The sequence below is a fragment of the Columba livia genome, chromosome 12 (assembly GCF_036013475.1).
Source record: "Columba livia isolate bColLiv1 breed racing homer chromosome 12, bColLiv1.pat.W.v2, whole genome shotgun sequence".
Lineage (NCBI taxonomy): Eukaryota > Metazoa > Chordata > Aves > Columbiformes > Columbidae > Columba > Columba livia.
The window spans coordinates 10,995,894-11,017,416 of NC_088613.1; the positions used below are offsets into that span (position 1 = coordinate 10,995,894).

The window sequence follows — 21,523 nt, forward strand, 5'->3', positions numbered from 1 at the left end:
TTTTCAGCTGAGGCCCATACAATTTCCATTCATTATTCCTACGCTTGCATGCTATTCAAAATTACAGCTTCACAAGGTTACTTTCAGATGCTCCTTGATTTTCAATTATATGACATTGTGGAAAGCTTACCTTCTGCATGACTTCTATATTTTTACATTCATACTTACTCGCCAAAACAGAAATCTTCTACATGTTGAATAGTTTTATCTTTCTTGCTAAGAGAAATAGCTTCTTCATTCTCAAGGATCAGTTTTCTCCAGTCATCCCATTCAACACTGACATCCGTCTTTTGCTTACAAAGGACAATTATAAAATTACATTTGGTACTGTGCTAGATGCTCTTGAACTACAAATCCCTATGGTCCCAAATAGTTCATTGTACCACCTTATACTTAAAAAATGAAGAAAGAATCAGCTCAACTGTCTCAATGTTTCTTCTATTGAGATTTTTTGAGTTAAAATAGTTAGAGCTGGCTACTTCATTATAGTATGTCAACATTTGCACTACATTACTAGCTCTAGTAATCTGAAAATACAGTGTTAAATGAAATGCAAGTTTTAGCAGAGAGCTGAACATAACTTGGAATACAATCTACTAGCAGACAGGTTCGCCACAGCCAGGTTAGTTCCAAACTTAGTGACAAAACTCTTTGATTTGGGTATTATATTAATCTGTCCACACACGAATCTCTAAATCACGTAACAGAACCCTGAGAATATTAAGTTCTGACATTGAGCAACTCCACTCATTACACCAGAAGGTAGCACTATGTAATAAATATGCACGAGACTGAACTGAAAAAGTTCCATCTTCTCTGGACCATCAGGCTCATAACGCTCCAGTAAATAATATGAACATCCATTTGCTAATATAGACCAAGTGCTCAATCTCCTAAACAAATACCCTCTTCAGAAGATTTCTAGTGGACTGTCATGAATTAGATAAACTTTGGTCATTGAAAAATACACTATCAGCATTAATCTTTGTATCCTGGTTACAGGACACTTCAATAGAAGGATCCAACAACCCACAAGGAAAAAAGAAAGGGACTGATACATCAGAGAGTGGAAAGCAGACTGGATTATCATTTACAGAAGGTTCTGGGAAAGGATTGGAAACAGTGTAGCTGCTTCTACATAATTTCAAGAACCCAAAAAGTATGACTTAGAGCTGAACTGTTTGGTGTCCAGTAATAATATTAATAAACCAGGCATATCAAAGTCTTAGAATCAGTAGAATATCAGAGCCTTCGAATTAATAAAATAATATTAATTATCATTAAGTATATCAGTCTTAGAATGCCAAGGTAGATGGTTTAGTCTCAACCAGTAAAGCTGGAAACTAGAAACCTCTTTGATGTGTCAAATTACCAAAGAGAAAAAGTATTGTGGTAATTTGTCTTGTAATAAATTTTGCAAACAACCAAGACTTAACATTAAGGAAGGTTACAAGAAGTTGAGAAATTTTTACCTGATTTTCTTTAATCCAGGACAACAATCCTGAAAAACTAAAGCTGGCCCAGTTTCCACCATAGTAATTTTTCCTGTAAAGAAAAAACAAAAATGAAACTTGATGGACAGATAATACATCACTTTTTCAGGTTTAAAGAAAGAACATTTGAGTTTGAGATATTCCAAATATTTTCCATGTCAGATTTTAGACACAGAATACAAAAACTGATGTATTTCACAACTCAGTTGTATTTCACTGATTTGTATGTACCTCTCACCAAAGGGACTATAGTCCAAAATCAAAGTATTTGGAGGGTAAAATGAGTAATGCTGAGAAAAGCACATGGGACGCTCTGAGTAAAAGGAAAATCTACATAATACTGCTTCTTGGCCAAGACTCACTCGACACCTCTAACTCAAACATGTGCATCACCATAGACATCTCTACTTGGTGTGGAGCCAGGCCAATGAGTCCACTGGTTTCAACTGAGTTCTCTGGCAAAATTCTTATTAAACTGCATATACTGTAGGTGGAGCCAAAGGAACTGATTTGTACAAAACGATCATACCTTCCAGAGTACTTATCAGTTTTTATTTACCACCTTCTTTCTTGAAAAATATTAGTTTACTTCTTTTATATCACAGAAAATTAATAGTTGTGCTGTTAATCAAAGAAAGTCTCTGGTCTCCCTTTAAAAAAAATTTTCATCAATATTTCTCTAAATATCAGTTGGATTAATTAGCTTTTGTTATCGTGCATACCACATCTTAAATATTTAAGAACTCTGGTCGAAAAAACAACAGAGCAATTTTAAAAAATGAGTAGTTCTTGCAGAATAAAAAACTCATTTCAGGATTCAACTGTTTTCTGGCACTTCAGAAGCGTGAAAAACACCAAAAATACCCTCCTGAATGGATATCTACTGTTATTGCACACTAAAAAAAATAGATATACTCAGAGAGGAAGACAGGTTTTGCATTTTACAGAATAATGTGAAGACTGTTAAATCAAATGAACTTAAAATCTTATCATAACCTCCTCCATTTTTTAATTGCAGAGATAAGTGATAAATGTGAAAAATTAAATTCCGGTTTGATCCTACTGTTGAAGATGGGACGGTTTTGACAAGGCTTATCTGCACTGACAAAGACTTCAATAAGTGTAGGGTACCGGAGGGTGATGCTCTGGCCCATGTTGCTTACTTAGCAGCTGAAGGACACACGTCTGCTCACCAAAGCCTAATTGCTCCTGACTAGAACCTGACCTAAAAAAGTCTTTCAGCTACTGTGAGGCAACAGTGAAGAACACAAACAGGACATCTTTTGCAAAGACAACAAAATTCAGCATTTACTCCAGAGAGGCGGCTCCAAGAACAGAACATGGACTGGGAGCACGGGCTCTGGGCTTTAGGAGCCCACAGCCCACCTGCAATGTGGTTACTCTGAGGAATAATGCTCCAGCTGCAGATCTGTTACCACCCAGGAACTCCAACCAGCTGTGAAAAGGAGATCCATTCATTATGGGAACGACATAGGTGAGGCTTCAAAAGTGCTGCTATTTGGTATCACAGAGAACACAAAGCAATGAGGATTAAATATATCTCTGATTCTGTCAGGTTTCAACCTGTAAAACAGTAATGGAGAGTTGCAGGGGGCGATCATCTCCAGCTTTGTTTTAGCTGTCAATGGTACAGAGTCATTTCTTGCTTTTTCTTAAGATTCCACTGAATAAAAATTTCAACATCCATATATGAGCCGCCACTTCCGGGATTTCCAAAAAACACAGCCACAAAGATTTATTTTTAAGGGAATCTGCTGCTTTTGTTGCAAGTTTCCTTGAATATGGAATACAATCTGGCTGTCAGAGCAAGCAAGGCCATTGATCACAGAAATTGCAGAAGACACCTGCCCCAAATTAGGACTGGGTTTCTTGAATCTACACCACTATAAATTCATGCATATTTAGAATATTTTCAATTCAAACTTTCAGTAAGAGAAATGAATTACTTTTACAGCAAGTTACAAAAGTGTATTTGTTAGCTATCAGACATCGCTGATATAAACATTCCTCTGTTCATCAAGTGGATTTTCCTTTGAAGCTACTCTTTTTGACCACCATGGATGTGAATCAAGCACTCTGTAATGCTGTTCTGGAGCTCAATCAGTTGTGTGAAGCCAGTACGGCCTTTCGCAAATGGAAAATGAATAACAACTGGCCTTTCCATCTGGATTCTGAGCACCGTTCCCAAGTTATGTTTTACCACCTTAAATATTCATCTTCTCTTGAAGCATCAACATCCAGATTTTTTTCCCCAGAATTTTAATTAGTTTGCATTACATACGGGATCAGGATTGTTTAATCTTCTCATCTGAAAACACTACAAAAAGAAGGTAGACCAGACATGATTACTGACTTACTACGCAAAGTTTTTAGTAAAAAGGAATTCCAAAAAGAGCTGACAAATGGTTTTGCAATTAGGAGTCCTTTGTAACCAAATATTTTTGTTATAATTGCCCTGGAGGTGAACTGAGGAATTCCTTAAAGTAACGGTCAAGATCAAAGCCTAATTAAAGCTAAAATATTGTCCCAAAATCTCAAGGACTCCTCTCAATCTCCTCTCTTCCCTTGCCATATTAGCAAACTACAAAGATGGATCATCTCTCTCTATTTCAGGTTTATAATTCAATTACCCCCTAAGTAAGAACATGAAACATACTGAAGGTGTAACCGCAGAGTTAGAAATTAATTTTTCTACCAAGTTGGAGCACAGATGTTTTCTTTTTCTACCATATATCATTTCCTAGATTATATTTGCTCAAAGCTTCTCCTGTATTACTTGGATTTTCATATGAATTAAAATACTGCTGAATTTAGTGCACATATTTTGAATCTACAGTTCAGAGCTAACAGCAGAACTGCTGAAGCCATTTTTGCCACGTTTTGGAAATGTAGCCCAAGTACAGTTTTACGTCTGCAAAAAGCTTAATTCTCTCTTCTCCTACATTAGCGGGTTTTTTTGTTTGTTTGTTTGTTTCCTCTCAGTTACTAACACATTCTTTTATTCAAATACTTAGAAAGAATTAGCAAATCCCAGTCCAGAACACTGGAATTGCAAATTATTCCCAACTGATGAACATTCTCAGAATCCAAACCAAGAGAATATCTAACACGTCCTTTTGAAGACAACTGCAATCTGAGAAATTGAACACTTCTGAAAGCACGAGACACACAAGTAAAACATAATAACAGAAAAGCTATTTCATGGGCTGTGCCTTTTAAGAAGATTGCCCTTCTCAGTGCCATGTCCTAACAGCCGTGGTACAACCATCAAAGCTGGTGATGTCTACAGAAAAGCTGCTGATGCCTCACGATTGCTCCCCAGAGCTGCCTGTACGTGTCTGTCCTGCACTTGATCTTCCAGAAAGAAGTCTCGACCCATCAGAGCAGCTGTCTTTTGCAAAGGAACTTACTGCCACATCGATTTTAAGGATCCAAACACAAAATGATTTATGTTTCAAACCCATGAAGTTTCAAGCGCTACCTATTAAGTACACAGTCACACATTAAAAACTGGTGTTGAGGAGCATGAGCAGCGGACTGTGCCGCCCCTGCCTTCCAAGTGGAAGGGCTGAACCCCAACAGCTCTTGAGATGTGTCAGCTCAATAAAAGGGTGATGGTGACAGTCACGTGTACTACATGTCATCATATCCTGGGATACGAACATGACCAAAGGTGATTATCATGGGCCACTGGAGACCATGTTTTACCCTCTAATAATTCACTATGAGATCATATCCTAAAGCAAAATAAAAATAAAATAGTTTTCAAAAAAAGGTCAAAATGTACCCAAGGTAAGAATTTTTCTGAGGTTTCCTTACTGAAAGTCATTCATTTTCTCGCAAGAAACTGAGCTGCTTTGAGAAGTGACCTTGTCACTCTCTGGTTGCTGTACCTACAAAGCTACCTCACTTTACATGAGTTAAAGAGCAAAAAGAAGGCTATATGAAGACATGGGTTGTACTATATTATATATTTCACTAGTTCTAAAAAAGTGAGACGTTGTCTAACAAAAAGTGGAAGAAACTACAAAAGCAGGTATCTTGAAGAGGGGTATGGTGGGTGTGATCTACATATATCATAGAAATATAATTATAAGAACCAAATAAGCAAAGGACCAAAAGTAGAAAACACAGCAAGCTGTCAAGAGAAAGTCCTGTGCATATGGGAAGTAAATTCACTTCAAGTAATCGACTTCTAGTCTTGATCTACCTTTCTTGAGCAACTGCAAGTTAAACTAAGTGCCAATCTCCACATTTTAAATTGCAAATTACTTTTCTAAATCACTTAACAAATATCCTTGAGATTTCACATGTCAACAGCTCATTAATATCTACAGTAAATGTAGCTCTCGGAGAAGAACCACAGATTTTACATTTATTGAGACAGATAGCTGGCACAGAGAAATAGAGCTCCTTCAATTACTATTTGGCAGAAGCTAACTTTAGTTTAAAATCAGTCTCCAGGAATTTATGGCAACACTGCAGTGAAGTGACTATTTTGAATAAGATTAGCTGCTGTTGATGGGCGATGCTTGGACAGTGTTTATAAATCAAACTTAGTTTTGAAGTGGCCTATTATAAAATACTAAGTTCTATCTTCCATAATCACCTATGCAGTATATTATGATAAATGCAAACATGGCTGGAGATTAAAAGTAATAAAATGATGTACACAAGGTAATGAGTGCAAGCAAACTATAAACAGAGACTTTATTCATATATATTTTCTATACCTTGTGCCTAACTTATTTCAGACCTTTGTAGAGAACAAAATGTTAATCAAAATAGCACACTGAACACAAACAAGTATTCCGGTAACCCCAAATCTTATTTTCTTATACTCTGAAAAAAAAATTTAAACTCATGATCCTTCAAGAACGAAGGGAACAACAGGTATCATTAAAAAGTGACATTCTGTATATAAACAGATTTTTTTGCTGGTGATTTTCAATTATACTGTTACCTCAGTAAAATGAAACTTGAAAAATCGTCTAAAAATCAGTACATTAAACTAGACATATCGTACATTAAAATGTTTTAATTCAGATTAATCTCTGGCAAGCTTTCTAAGACTTATCACTTAAAACTCAAACGGCATCATGGTGGGGGTTTCTGCTGGTTTTGGTAGGCTTTTTTTGCAAGAGTACTAATTTAAACATGAAAGGCAGATGGCTTGAAACGCTTCCCTATTTATGGGAACGGGTTGTACAGTATAAACATATCTTCTTTTTTTGCCAAGATGTGGATTCTAGACCATGATTCGGTGAGCACATATACCAATTAAAACAGCAACTATTAACACAAGTGAAGAACACCTGGGTTAAAAACACCTCCCCCTGACCTTACCCTGCACTGGAGTTGGGAAATAACTCCACAGGAGAAAAGAATCAAATGTGGAAGCCTTCATTTTCAGCAGAAAAACAAAAGCATGTGTGAATGTAAATGAGCATATTTAAGTGAAAACAGTAATAAACAAAATCTGTATTCCACAGTTCTAATTGCCTGCTTCTGTGAGTTTTCCAAAAGGCTCTTCATCATGGCTAAAAATAGGCATGGACAAAAGAAATCAAAGTTCCAGTGGCTAACTATTATTACAGATATTAATAGTCAATGAATATGAAAAATGGAAATAACAGAAGTGGTTCATTTAACAAAATCCAGGTAGTCTACTGGTAATATATGCATTAAGCTTAAAATCCAAATGTAACCATTTTATTCATTCTATATCTGCTTATTCTAAAATAAGCTTTTTATTTTTTTTGGTTAGCAATAATAGCTAATTTAAGAATTACTGTACCAAAATGTCTGAAGTGAACATACCCTTCTACATTACGCACGAGGTCTTTACAGTAACTTCAGTATCACTACTATGTAGTCACATATTTCTTTAAAATTATTAAAATCTTAAGAGTTGTCTTTGTTTCAACTGAATCATTAGTTGAATTAAATATGGAGCATCGAGCACTGCCTTGCTGTGTGCTGTCCCACTGTGATGTAAAATACTAGAATATTAGCCCATTTAAGGACTTTTTTTCCTTACAAGTTCCACTTTTCCATAGGTTCTGAGAGTAGACCATAATGCCCGAAGATTTATTAAGACAAGTTCTTAATCCAAATGCCCTCCTATTGATAAAAACTACCAACTCTGAAGAGTGTCACTTGTCCCTGTTCCAGCCCAAGACAGTGACTTTGTGGGCAGCATAACAGCAAACTGAGCAATTGTGAATCGTATTTCCTGCAGAGTTAGTAAGCTAGCCTTGCAAATTTTCAAATTGTGTATCATTTCAAACTAGTATAATCATATCTTGGTCTGACATAGCGAACTACAGCAGGCACAGTGCAGCTGTGTAGCACAGAAACCTCACGAAATACAAATTCCATTTGTTATCTTCTAGAAAAACACAGAGAGCAAAGCAGCCTCAAAAGCTGCTTAGTAATGATGAATTGTCTCAAAAGAGCTGTGAAAAATTTAATTTTAAAATGGGAGATGGGAGAGAGGAGTATTGTAAAAGTTTATCTTGGTCAGCTGAAGCTCCAGCATTGGATCTCAAGATTGCTTCAGAAACCGGAGCTCCAGACTTGAGTCATGCTACTAAATTTTGCTGAGGTATACAAATAAGCCAAGGTTCAAAGATTCTATTTTTTTTTCCTAAAAACCAGTGTGCATCATAGTGCATAGTAACACAGCTTATTAAAAAACAAAACAAACCACACAAAACAAATAAAATCACACACACACAAACAAACACAAAACACTTTGGCTAACTGGTAAAGACAAGTAAACTGAATGTAATAGGATGCAGTGAAATACGCGACTCCAAGCGCTTCAGCAAATCCTTCTGCTTCAAAGTGCAACAGAAACCCTTTTTGATTCAAGCAATTTCAGTAGTATTCTGTACTCTTCTTACAAACTGATTTAGCATGAGAGAGAAGACAGCAAAGAAGAATGCTGTGTTCATCTCCTTCCCTGTCAGCCAGATTTCACTTGTCTTCATTCTGATAACAATTAAAATGCAAAAATACTTGTATTAACTTCTCTAGGCATTGAGAACGGATACAAATGAGACACTAGTAAAATATTTTGTCCTTCAATTATAATGGTTCAGGTAAAAATTCTCCCCAAACCAGAATGTGATAATTACTACCAGGAATTATAATGAAGGGCACAAAGCCTGTAACCGTTCCTGTGTGCACAAAAGGAGACATCAACAGTGCCCTTGACCACATCACTTCTGCTCCAAACTACTGAGCTAGCATGCAAAAATTGCCTGTTCTGTGGATGAAAGTAACATCCCAAAGATAAAATTGAGACAGAAGTATGAGATTACTTGATGCCAGATGAACACAAACCACAAGTCCTGAAGGGCACAGCGACACAGACACACTTCTAGCCAGTTTAACTTTTTAAAAATAAAACTATTTGTGTAACTTACGAATCAACGTGAAGAACACTCTGGCCACTTCTGGCACATGCTGCTGCAATAATAGACTCGGGCAAACCTGAAAGGACACAGGCAATTTTTAGAATTTAGTATGCTAAAATGTATTAAAAAATGAAATAAATTTAGAACTTAGTCAGAAACAGGCAATTCAAACAAAAGAAAGTTTACAATGCAAGTCACTGACATTTTTAATAATTTCTGTGCTCATTAACATTTTCCTACGATGGTCTTGAATGCAACACGTTTTTAATAGTCGCCTGGCACATGTTACTTGCAAACACTACTACCTCTGAGACAAACCTTGTCACCAGTGTCTTCTCCAGACACCCTGTTATCATAAACAGATTGAGCATTTGCCAGCACAACACCCAAATTTTAGTGGATGCTCTGTAAGTGTATCTCTCCTGATACAGACAGGTATTATCTGAGAGCATTTTTGTGTATTTTTGTTCCCTTCAAAGTATCTGACATAATATGAAGACTGTAACAACCCATAAAATGGAGGTTTAAAATTAAGAAATTTACAGTAAATTCTGCATGCCCTGGTATATTGTCCAAGGGTGCATCGGGAAGTGCGAGGGTATAAACCCTGGCATTAAGCAACAGTGTGCAGCAGACAGTCCTGCATGGTGCTGTCTCCTCCATATCATCTCTTGCAAACATTTCTAGTGTGAACAGGTCTCAGAACTGTATTTGGACTTTGTTTCTGATTGAACTGATTGGTTTGCTCCAAACATAGTGCCCAGGAGCACACTCAATTTTCTGCATGCAGACCAAGACGTGGAAACAGAAAAGCTAAACAGACATTGTACGTGTATTTTCACTTCACATTTAAGAGTAGCATTAGGGACAGAATGAATCTGAGATTGTTGTCCTTAAAGTGGTATCCCTATCAAAAGTCCCATGTCATGCAATTAAGCCTGTCAAATCAGTATGTTTTCATTACATTTAGAAAATACATATAGTTTTTTTTTAAAAAAAGGCTAATGATATTTCTCTACTAGCAATACCTGCTTGGAACAGCACATGATACCAACTGGAAGCTTAATAAATAAATGAGGCTGTTCTCTAACATCTCTTCCCACTCACCAGATTTTTCCATGCACAGTTGGATGACTTGGATTTCTGAGTAGATTCAGAAAAGCACAGCTCACTACCTAAAAGGCTGTATGGCACTAGCTTTGCTGAAATCTCTTTTTAAATGATCTATTGGCTGCTCAAGAAGGTAGTTCAGTAAAATCCATTAAAATTCTAAGGGACTGGTACTAGGAGACACTTAAGCTACGTATTCAATTAAGGGATGAGATGAAACCACGCAAAAGGAGTGTTCCACTGATCTGATTGACAGCGCAGCAGCAGCTGTACCAGTACAACCAAAGAGAGACAGAACTGACGGGCCAAAGCAGCTGTGGTAGAACCAGAACCCACACTTCTTTGGCTTCTTTCACACCACACATGGTTGTCATGAGAATTCCAGGCCTGCAGTCATCTGTTTCTTTAGAGAACACCCCCTTTGCAACCAAATAAAAGGGCAGCACATTGCTAATCTGATGATTCACTTCAACCACAAAATGCACTATATTAAAGGTTATCGGATGACTATTTACTGCTTGTACGGTATCAGATTTACTTACCTAGAGTAAGAAGGTGTTAGACTTTAATAGGATGTTAAGTACAATTTAGCACTCACAGAGACAGGAACAAACCCTTTTAAATGGCTGAGCTAGTCTTTATTAAATCTAGCACCTGAAATGCAGTCTAGAAAACACCTAGAGGAACTTAAATACATGAGGCCATAGTTTCACAAACTCTTTAAGCCAGCACAGGCAAACACAACCATCAAAATAAAGAGGTTTCACCTCTCTGCCCTTATCTTAAGCCATTTCTGACCTTCTTCCACATGAAGTAGATGGTCAGTTTTCAGCAGATCAACTCCATGGTGATGTTGACAGCCCAAAATCACAAATGATTGCATCAATACAAGGAAGGGGGTTTAAGACAGGCATGACAAATTTTCCAGGAAATAGCTACACCTTTCCTGCAATTTTTCCCGTTTTTAACACCTCCTATTTTGGATGGATTAAAAAAAGAAAATCCCTTTCTGAATTGATTAAGTAGAAAATGTTACAACAGTTTTGCATTGCTGACCTTCCACAGCAAGTGAAGACTTATTATGGAATTAATCTCTGGGGGCAGAAAAAGGGATTAACAATTGCATCAGTTCCTGAGATGTTTGTTTCACAGCCTAGAAAGGCCAATCGTCTGTGGAGTTGAATTTTCTGAAGAACGAACTCAAAACACATACCGTTCTGAACAAAGAGACAAGAAGAAAATACATAATGACAGGACACACTTCAGGATTGCCACAAGATCCCGGATGCACACAGCCTTATTGTGCAAAGGCAACTCCACATTCCGCTGCCCTCCAAAAGCGTTTATATATATGTTTCATTTCTCTCTGTCTATAAACTATCTGGAATAGAATCTACAACTACTATTTTGTTTGTAGTTCCTGAAAAAAAGGTTTTCTTTCCTTCATTTGGGCAGTGAGAATATTACTCTGGAAATAGAATTGAGAAAATTGTTTCTCCTTCCTTATTGATAAAAGCCACTGAGAAAGTGTTGTAAAACATCCCGGGTGCTGCCTGGCTGCCCAGGACTGGAGTTATAGCTACTAGGGCATAACTGATTGCTCTAAGCTTGATCCAATTGATACTGTGTTGGAGGTCTGTTCTTCCATTAACCTTGGATGAAATTGTTCCCTGAATTAGCTTCCCCGCTCTTGAAAGCTGGCATCAATTTTCTTCACCAACCCTTTGCTTCCAAGACACTGTGGCTCCCCAGGTACCCACTGGCAACAGAATGAGACAGCGTAAGGAAGGCAAGGCCTGTGCATTTTTGCTTTGGAGAGGTTCTTAGAACAACTGGATGGAGCAAGGCACCATTTATTCTTACATGACAAAACCTCAGTAAACCAAAGAAATAAGACTGTGCCTTGGTACGAGTTTCTGAAATCTCTTCTCCGACAGAAATAAAGCCACACAGAAAACTGGCAGCTTTGCCAAGTGCAAGTTCCTACTACATGTGATCCGGACTGCCAAGAAAGTAGGCTCTGGTAGACACACTGTTATAATACAGTTAGAGATAGTCCCTCTCTACCTAAGAAAAAAATAACTAATTTGGAAAAACCTCCTTAGAGAAATGGTAGAGATTTATTTAATTATGTGAGGCTGGACTATCTCCCACAGGATGCTCACATCGTTGTGCAAAATAGGTTGCCTTCCGATTATTCAATAACAGAGAAATCTACTGTTTTAAAAAAATATTCCTATTTGGAAACAGTTTCCTATTCTGAACTCTGATTTGGATTATATTCAGATTTTGGTATGTGTTCAGATCCTAGCTACAGGGCATAGCAGACTCCAAAACTTTTCACTCACAGTTTGGTTCGAAGAAGACTAATTACAGAATTCAAATTATTACAAGGGAAAGGCTGTATCCCCAATATTGACTCTGAAGTTTCACTTATGCCTAATGAGAAAATAAAGCTGGGTATCTCGGAGGTGTATTTCTCATGAAGGATTATTCCAACACTTGCTGCCACTCATCCCTCTTGGGGAAGAGCCAGCTTCTGTTCTGCCAGCTTAACGAATGACAGACTCGGCACTATAACCTGTGTCACTCATGACGTTTAAAGTTCTTGAACAGGCAGTTGGGTAATGATATGGATCCAATAACTTCGATCAAAGCACAAAAGATCTAAATGAAAAATCTACGTTTCCTTTTAGACTATATATACAGAAAAAAAAAAAATCTAAGATTGTACTGCTATCAAGATCAGTAATCGAATTACCGAATCATCAAGAGATCTGCCCTCTGGTATAATTAATAGTAAACAATATCTACCTACTAAGCTATTATGCATGTTACTGTGAAACACAGCACACACCTCATTCTATTGTATCTAAAACGAAAAAGGCTACTGCAAAATAACATTTCCTCAAATAAGGTTCCAAATCCAGACAATTTTTAGATTTCCAACAGTATTAGCAGGAAATAAGAAGTTTGAATAGGAAATGCATGATCCAACCACAAGAAAGCAGGAATAGATCCAGACTTCAGTATGTTACACGTAAACATCTGGCAGCATAAAAGGGATTTATGTAGAGGAATAAAAAGTCCATACAATTCTTTTACCAGTTTAATATGCTGACTCTGAAGTTCTTTGTATTTGAGGCAGAATCAATTCAGAAGTAGCAGTGCTTGTTATTAAGAAGCATAAATACTTTCTGTGCTTTCTGGCCCTTTCATATCCCCCTTTAGAATGCTTACACATGAAATATTTGCATTATGTTAAATTGTCCTGCACCTCATTTCTGTTACCAGGAAAAACAACAACAACAAAAAATTTTCCTCCATGAAGGACTGATTAATACCAGTTGAAGTCTATATCATCATTCCTTAAAACCACTGCCTTCTTTCTCCACTTACTAACCTCCATTTGTCAGATGCAGTATTAGGTAAATTAGCTCCCCTGGCTTTCTCAAGGGAACACTAATTTAAAATTTCAATGAAGTAGGTCATTACCATTGCAGACAGATATAAAAATAAATAAAAAATCAGGGATTTTATTCATTAGTGACCTCTGGGTCACTAAGATATTGTAACAGATAGAATTGCATAGGTACTTCTCGACCCCTCCCAAGACAGCGATGCATTCGCATGAATCCTGACACTGCCTCACTGAAACACAAGCGCAAAGTCAAAGTGAACTAACTTCTAAGTCTTTCTAGTACTGGTCGAGGCAGACTTCTGCCTACATGCTTGCCCTTCTTGCATCCTGTTAGAAAGGTATGAAAAAAAAAAGAATGGCAAGTAGATTAAAGTGTAATAAGGTGGCTCTGCTTAGACTAACGAACATGGTGGCAGGGCTCACTTCAGCATGGAGAAACTGACATGAGCCCTATGCTTTCTTCTGTTTCTCCAGCTATCTGCATCATGCAGAAACTGCCGCAAGAGATTCCGGGACTGCACCAGAAACAGTCACAGCACCAGAATGAGGAACCCCAGCCAGCAGCCAGTGTAAACACCAGGTTCGTGACAATCTTACGATGAAGAACACAGTTGTTTGTGATAGCAGTGGTTTGCACTGCCAGCTGGCTAAGCACTCGCTCTGTCACAGTCTTCTTGGATAGGTAAATGGCAGGTTACTCCCAATAAATCTTACAGATGTGGCTGCTGCAAGCTGACCTTGAAGTCTACATCTGGTTGTTTCCAGCAACCTCTGACCAACATAATATCCATTAACAGAATTCTTGGACCTTCCCTATGAAGCAAAATCAGCCATACTTTCATAAATAATGTGTTTTACAGGTAAATATGCAAGAATTAGAGGAATTAGATACATATTATATGGTTTTCAATATATCAATTCTATTTTTAGTTTCAACACAGCAAAATTAAAATAAGTGGTAACTGCTTAAGCTAGAAAACCCTTCAGCTTTAAAAGCCAACTGATGTTAAAAGCTTTACAAAACAAAAGTTAAAATTCACCTCTGTCTAATCAAAAATTAATTTTCAGGCTTACACACCATGTCTCTTCTGATTCGTGGCTGTCCATAATGCCATCGCGACACACTGCCTCTTCAGGCGACTTTAAACGGACACATTTGCTGCCCCAAGCAATTTATAAACAAAACAGATTCCTGTGTGTGGAAGCATCTTGGTTCACTGTAAACTATTTCCCAGTCATCCAGCTGATCAGCTTTTACTGAATTATACAAGCCTCATCTTGAAAAGGTTTAAATGTTTAATTTGCTTCACTGTACCTACTAAATAAATCACAAGTGGCTTTTTCATAATAGAAAATGTTGAAGAGAAATATATTCAAAATGCTGGAACACAGACAATTTCCAAACAATCTTCTGGAGTCAGACAGTTGGCCAACTGCAATAAATTTTGTTTGTATCCAAACTTCTGAGAAGAGCAGCTGACTCTGGAAAGCTCACTACACAATCTTCATGATATGATTTCGGTATATGTAGAAGTTATAAGGCACTTTATCATTTAATCCCAAATGAAGCTGAAACACTTGTATATAATATTTTAAGTTAAAACTATCTACTTAAAATTGATAATAGGTGTAATTCATTTTCTTATATACCTGTACTGCAGAATAATATCAGAAAATTTCTGCATTACAGAATATGGCAGTGGCATAGAAATGTCAACCCACTAAGACAAGTAAGAAATCATAACTGGTCAAGAAGGACCCACATGTAAAAAGTTTATTCTCCTACATCAGTAATTCTGTATAGTTATCTGTATACCATCAGAGGAATGTGGCAATGAAAAACATGGAATCTCCCAGTAGGTGGAAATAAATGTTATTTATTAAACAAACACAAGGAGACATTTATGCTCCAAATAAACATTTAACTTGTCACTAAAAATCCTCCTCAATCCAAGCAGTGTTCTCTGAAGAGGAAGTATAATTAATTAATTAATTAATTGATTAAATCAGTAAGAGAATGCAATTTCTGAATTTGGTTCCAAGCCGTAACAGCCCAGAAAAATGAACATACATGAGATCTTGACAAAAGAACAAATACAACATAATTTTAGCTTATTAAACGTTTATATAAAAATTGTATCACTGGCTGAGTCACACTGTGGCAAGAGACATTTCACAGTATGTGGGAAAGAACCCTGAGATATCAGTGGCAGCCCAAGCCTCCAAGAAGGGTACCACAGTACAGCTACCAGGCAAAAAAAGTTCAGAACAGAAGTCATGCCAGAAAACAACCCCTCCATTTCAGTCCAGTTAAAAATGTCAGTAAGAAGTTAAAGGTATGTTTACGCTTGGAAAATACTAAAAAAAATTAAAAAAAAAAAATAAAAAAAAAAGGGGGGTGGGGGTTGGGGAGAAAACTGCAAGTCAGTGCTCATTTTGTTTGACATTTACATGGACAGGTTATGACTTATTTACAAGTGATAATAAAATAATAATAACAATATGGGTGTACTCCCTTCCACACATCAACATCACAAGCCAGAGGCACCATATTAGTCCACAATGACCACTGACATAAAAAAAAATTCATCTTCAGCTGATTTTCCATCTAGCATTTGTTGTAAAACTCAAATAGCTGCTGAGGTAAACTGAAGACTGTGTCCTTATCTAAGATAATGTAACCAAATTATCAGCCCAGATGTATTAGAAAACATTTTAGGCACATCCTAAAATTATCCTGCAACAATAAAAACATCAGGAATTATTAATTTGTCATTATTTTTTAAAAATCAGTCTTCGATGTTAACTTCATAATTCACATCTATAATATTTAGGTTAGTTTTTCACGGTATATTTTAAAAACTGTATTAGTATCTGCAAGTGATTTTTCCTAACACTATACTTACATAAGATAACATAAAGTACTTACACCACTCCCAGCATATCGAACAATAAATAATAGATTCTCCTGACAGGACTTTGATGATCTGGCAAAGCCCGAGTGCTTTCAGCCAAAATCATATGAAACCATAAATCACTCTTTATTTTGTAGAATATTTCAAAACGGATTCCTGCTTTCTACCTTGAAAGTCATTTCATGTGTTATTTATAACCACTGAAAACCAGACTGGAAAGAAAATTGCATAGAACTAGAAAATTTAGTGTGACTGCTTTTATAAAGAATAACTCCTTTTTAGAAAAAAAATCAGAATTACTGGCAGACAAACTTGTGAATACAATCACCTTTTAAAGAGCCATATCCTTTATTTTACAACTCCACCAGCACTTAATACAGGCCTTCTGGAGCATCAGAGACAAGTTTAAGAAGTTAAGACTGAACGTAACCCAACCAACTGAAGAAATTCAAAGGTAAGGACGATGCTGCACCCTTATCCACACCACTTTTAAATATGCATGGCCATGTTTCAATTCTTTGCACTTAAGAGTGATTTCTGCCATAAATTCAACACTGCTGAAAGTTTTGCCTATGAATTTTCCTATTTAACAACTGCCTAAAGACAAAAGCTCTGCCACTGACTCCTAGCTCAAAGTGTCACTCTCAAATAGATGATAATAGATGATAATAGATGATAAACATTTATCAAAGAACTCATAATATACCCTCTTGCTATAGATGTACCATGATTTTAATGCCTGCACTAATCTGAAAGTTACCCTCACAAAAGTTTATCAATAATGAACTCATTTAAATGAACATGACTAATGCCCACCTTATATCAGCCCTCCAAACCCAGACTCTACCGACTCTTCAACAAATAAAAAAATCACAGCATATCACTTGCTAAAGAACTGACCTTGCAAAATACCAGAACTGATATTGCATAATATCTGCTTTAGCAGAGAATCATCCAATAAATCCACTCCTGTTTGGTTAGTGGGTAACTTTACCATAGTACTTTATTCAAAAAGCAGGAAAATAGGGATATGAGAGGCCTGGAGGGGAGGGGGGAAGAGCAACTTCAATGCTGCAACAAGAAAGGCAGTAGAACAAAAGCACAATGTCATAACAGCTTTAATTCTCATATCGTGTTGCCATAAAAAGCCTCAAGATACACCCACTGGTTTTATGCCATATGATAACTTAGTTTTCTTTAGAACAATGAATATAAATTCCATAACAGCAGTGAAACTTTTGCTGCTGAACCCACCAGGACCAGTATTTTTCTTCTACGCATCCGTCTTGCTGTGAACTTGTGCAAGAAAATGTTTAATCCGGGTTCAGGAAAATAAGTTTCTTCAATAAGCGAATTTACTTTTCCCATAGAAATATTGACGAAGTAACTGAACCTATGCATTAAACGGAGCACTGATGACTAAAATTTAGTGTGAGGTTCCATTTTCATTAAGCTTACTACAAGGAAACAGTTAAATGAGCCTGAAATAAAACAAATTCAAGACCATTAACATAAACATTCTAGTTATTACAATATGACAATTAAATATCCACAGGTACACTCAGCACTGATTACAGCATTAGAAAACAGCATTAAGGACAAGGCTAAGATATTCCCTCAGGAGCCACTTCCCAGGAGAGAAGACAGATGAAAGTTTTACTCTGAATAATCTTCCACACTGAGTAATTTAATACAGATTGAGAAACAAAACAAACAAAAAAAGCAGTCAATGGTGTTAGCCACCATTTATGTGATTCCTAAAATGCAGAATTCTGAAAATCCTGAAATTAATTCTAGCAGTACTGTCTACAGGTGGGCAAAACCACATCATTTAATAGAAATTCACACCCCCACCAGCAAGTACAGCAATACTGCTCAGGAAGAGCTTAGCTCAAAGAATTTCCCTTCCCAGCCATCAAAGCTCTGATATTACAAGATTATTCCAACTTGACAGCCACCACATGACCAGCTCTCACCCGATAACAGCTCAACAGCCTAACATTAATATTAGTTTTAGAAACCCCTGAGCTTCCTGTAATTTTCTATAACAATGCATCATCGACATAAATACTATTTTGTTCATGGCAGCAAAGCATGAATTATCTTCAAAAATCACAGAAGTTACGCAATTTTTAATCTTTCACCCCTTTAATTTGGTACTTTTGTTTTTCATTTTTTACCATTATTCTCATTTGCTCAAAATATTCACAAATCTGAACACATATGAAAATGCCAGATTCATTAGTAGGGCTTCCACTCCACACAATAAGGTTGAGAACACTCTTAATTTGCTCAAGAGCCTTAATTTTGCATTTTTGGCAGCGTTAGAGTCCACAATGGGGAGACTCTCACAAACTCCAGAACAAAATCAGAAATTCTTTGAGTAATTACACATATATTATAAGCAGACTACTTTTTTTTCTAGTAAACACTGAAAAGGCCAATTACATTAAGAAATTCACTCATTCTATTCCAAATTGCTAGACAAGTATTCTTAAATCTGAAGGACACAACTTGACACATCAATGAACTCCAAAAACATAGCTCCTGGTTTCACATGGAAAACAGTAACATTTAGAAGTGTTTTCCCTCCTGTGCTCCAGCCAACATCCTGAGCTGACCATAGGAGCTCTTCATAAATGCAAACAAAATTTGAGTGTAAATTTGGGACCTACAAACAGTAATGTATTTTGGACACCTTACAACTAGAGCACAATGCGATATTCTGCTTCTGAAGGAATATTTTAGAATTTGTCTTGTAGTTACAATGTTGTGGTATGTTCCCATAAAACATTCAATATCTCCATCATTATTCATCTGAGCAGGAAGCCGGATTAACTTGTGCAGGATACAGAACATGCAGAGTTTAGTCTCTGATATGTGCAATCATTCAACCTTATGCTTGTTCATATACTGAAAAATACACTTTAGTGAGGAGGACTAAAAATAAGGTTTTGGCTTATTCATAAGCAGGCAGAGAGATTAGAAAAAACTTAGGAGATAAAAGTTCCTGTATTACAGGATATAGTAAAAGAATTATCAGCATATACCCTATATACTGCAACAACACGGAATTTAGCTCTTCACAACTATTTTGGGTGCACAGAAATAAACTAGCAGCAGGAAGGTATTTCAGGAAAAAGGGCGGCCGAGGCTTCACGAAACACCCAAGGGGTGCCGGGCTGTCCCCGGATTCACGGAGATCCCCCTCCCGTCACAGCCTCGTACCACACGCATCTCCGTGCCCCCTCCACAGCTGAGCAAATTCTGACCCTGAAGTCTTAGTCGCAACCTCGGAGCTGCCCGCGAGTCCCCGCAGGTGTCCCCGGCAGCCCCTGGGCCCGCTCTCTCCCGCCGCCCTCAGCCGCCAGCTCTGCCCTGCAGCGCCGGCAGCCTGACAGCACCCGCCCGGCCCCTCCGGCGCTGCCTCCCGCGTCCCCCGCCGCAGCAGCCCCGGCACCGCCCGCCGCGCCGTCTCCTACCGGTCCCGATCACCACCACATCGAACTCTGAGGGAAGGTTGTCCGCCATCTTGGGCGGGGCGTCGTCACGTGGCCGGCGCTGGCGGAAACTGAGGGTGCCGCCGACAAACACTTCCGTCCGCCGTGCGCGGGGCTGCTGGGAGCTGTAGTTCTGTCTGTCCGTCCGTCCCGTCGAACGGGAGGAAGCTTCTCGCCAGGCCGCTCTGTTGTAGCGTCGTTCTCACGGCGGACTCGGGGTTCTCCAATGCAAACAACCATATTTTTTGGTACAATATCTGTGTCAATTCCACTGAAGCTTCTTTAACAACAGTAGCTCACAACAGATTTGATTTCTACCTCCCCCTATATATGCTGTGTTTCCAAAACTATTCCTATTTTTCATCCAGTCTCATTGACCACTGCACTTTATTAACAAACCCAAGGAAATATTTTCCTTACTATTTTTGAAAAGTACCTTTACTCCCCAGTTGTGATAATTTCTTGTCTTGATCCACCATGCTGAAGATGGATCTTAAAGTGTATTAGTTCATCTATTCCTACTCATTAATCTCATGTCCATTCTTGTTAATTAGCAGTCGTATTCTATGTTGGGTTGTACTTTGTCATCTGCATTCAAAAACACCTCTATTTTTCTCAACCATCAATCAACATTAACTCTTTCTTTTCCTCCAAAGCCTGAAGTCCCACATCATAAAATCATAGAATAATTTTGGCCAGAAGAGATCCTCAGGATCATCGAGTCCAACCATAGCCTAACCTAACTCTAGCACTAAACCACGTCCCTAAGAACCTCGTCTAAACGCCTTTTAAACCCCCCCAGGGATGGTGACTCCACCGCTGCCCTGGGCAGCCTGTTCCAGTGCCTGACAACCCTTTCTGGGAAGATTTTTTTTCCTAATATCCAATCTGAACCTCCCCTGGTGCAACTTGAGTCCATTTCCTCTTGTCCCATCACTTGCTACTTGGGAGAAGAGACCAACCCCCTCCATGCTACAACCTCCTCTCAGGCAGTTGCAGACAGTGACCAGGTCTCCCCTCAGCCTCCTGTTCTCCAGGCTGAACAGCCCCAGGTCCCACAACCGCTCCTCATCAGACTTGTGCTCCAGGACCCTCACCAGCTTCGCTGTCTCCCCTGCACTCTCTCTAGTGCCTCAACGTCCTTCTTATGATGAGGAGCCCCAAAATGAACGCAGTGTTCAAGGTGTGGCCTCACCAGTGCCAAGTACAGTCTTGCTCTGCCCCTTCACCTTACAAAGAAATGAAGGGGTATCAGGCGAAAAAGAGAATCTCCAGTTCCAGAGTAGCCCCTCCTGTATCACCAGGCTGAACAGCAAGAATTAAAAGACATATTTGGAAAAGCCAGCTACAGCAATGTAGGCTAAATAACCTACCATGGTAATAACCTGTGCCAGAATACACTGGAGATTTCTCAAAAGTTTTGCTTTTTATTTTATATTTAATGGCTTATAAGGCTTTAAATTAATCCCTTAATATTATTCATTGTGTATGATTATATCGAAGTCTTAACACCTTAAATCAATAATAGCAATAAACCAGCTAGCAGCCTGTTAACACCTTATTACAAGATCCTTGTTCACATAGCAAAAAGAACAGTGAGAACAGTATAAAGTGAGTAATGGAAACCAGAGACCACCTT

General features: G+C 38.0%; 1 protein-coding gene across 2 annotated transcripts in view; it reads right to left on the reverse strand.

The window, feature by feature from the left end:
• The window catches only part of CHM (CHM Rab escort protein), a 56,729-nt gene extending 36,771 nt beyond the window's left edge, over positions 1-19,958 (reverse strand). Inside the window, exons 1-4 of one of the 2 annotated variants that reach the window (XM_065077852.1) lie at positions 19,867-19,956; positions 8,948-9,014; positions 1,473-1,545; positions 169-293 (exon numbers count right to left, since the gene is read on the reverse strand). In XM_065077852.1, the coding sequence (XP_064933924.1) occupies positions 169-293; positions 1,473-1,545; positions 8,948-9,014; positions 19,867-19,915 (314 nt within the window). In that variant the 5' untranslated portion in view covers positions 19,916-19,956. Of the gene's footprint in view, positions 1-168; positions 294-1,472; positions 1,546-8,947; positions 9,015-19,866 lie in introns of both variants that reach the window. The other variant, XM_065077853.1, reaches the window with a different exon arrangement.
• Positions 19,959-21,523: the final 1,565 nt, after the last annotated feature.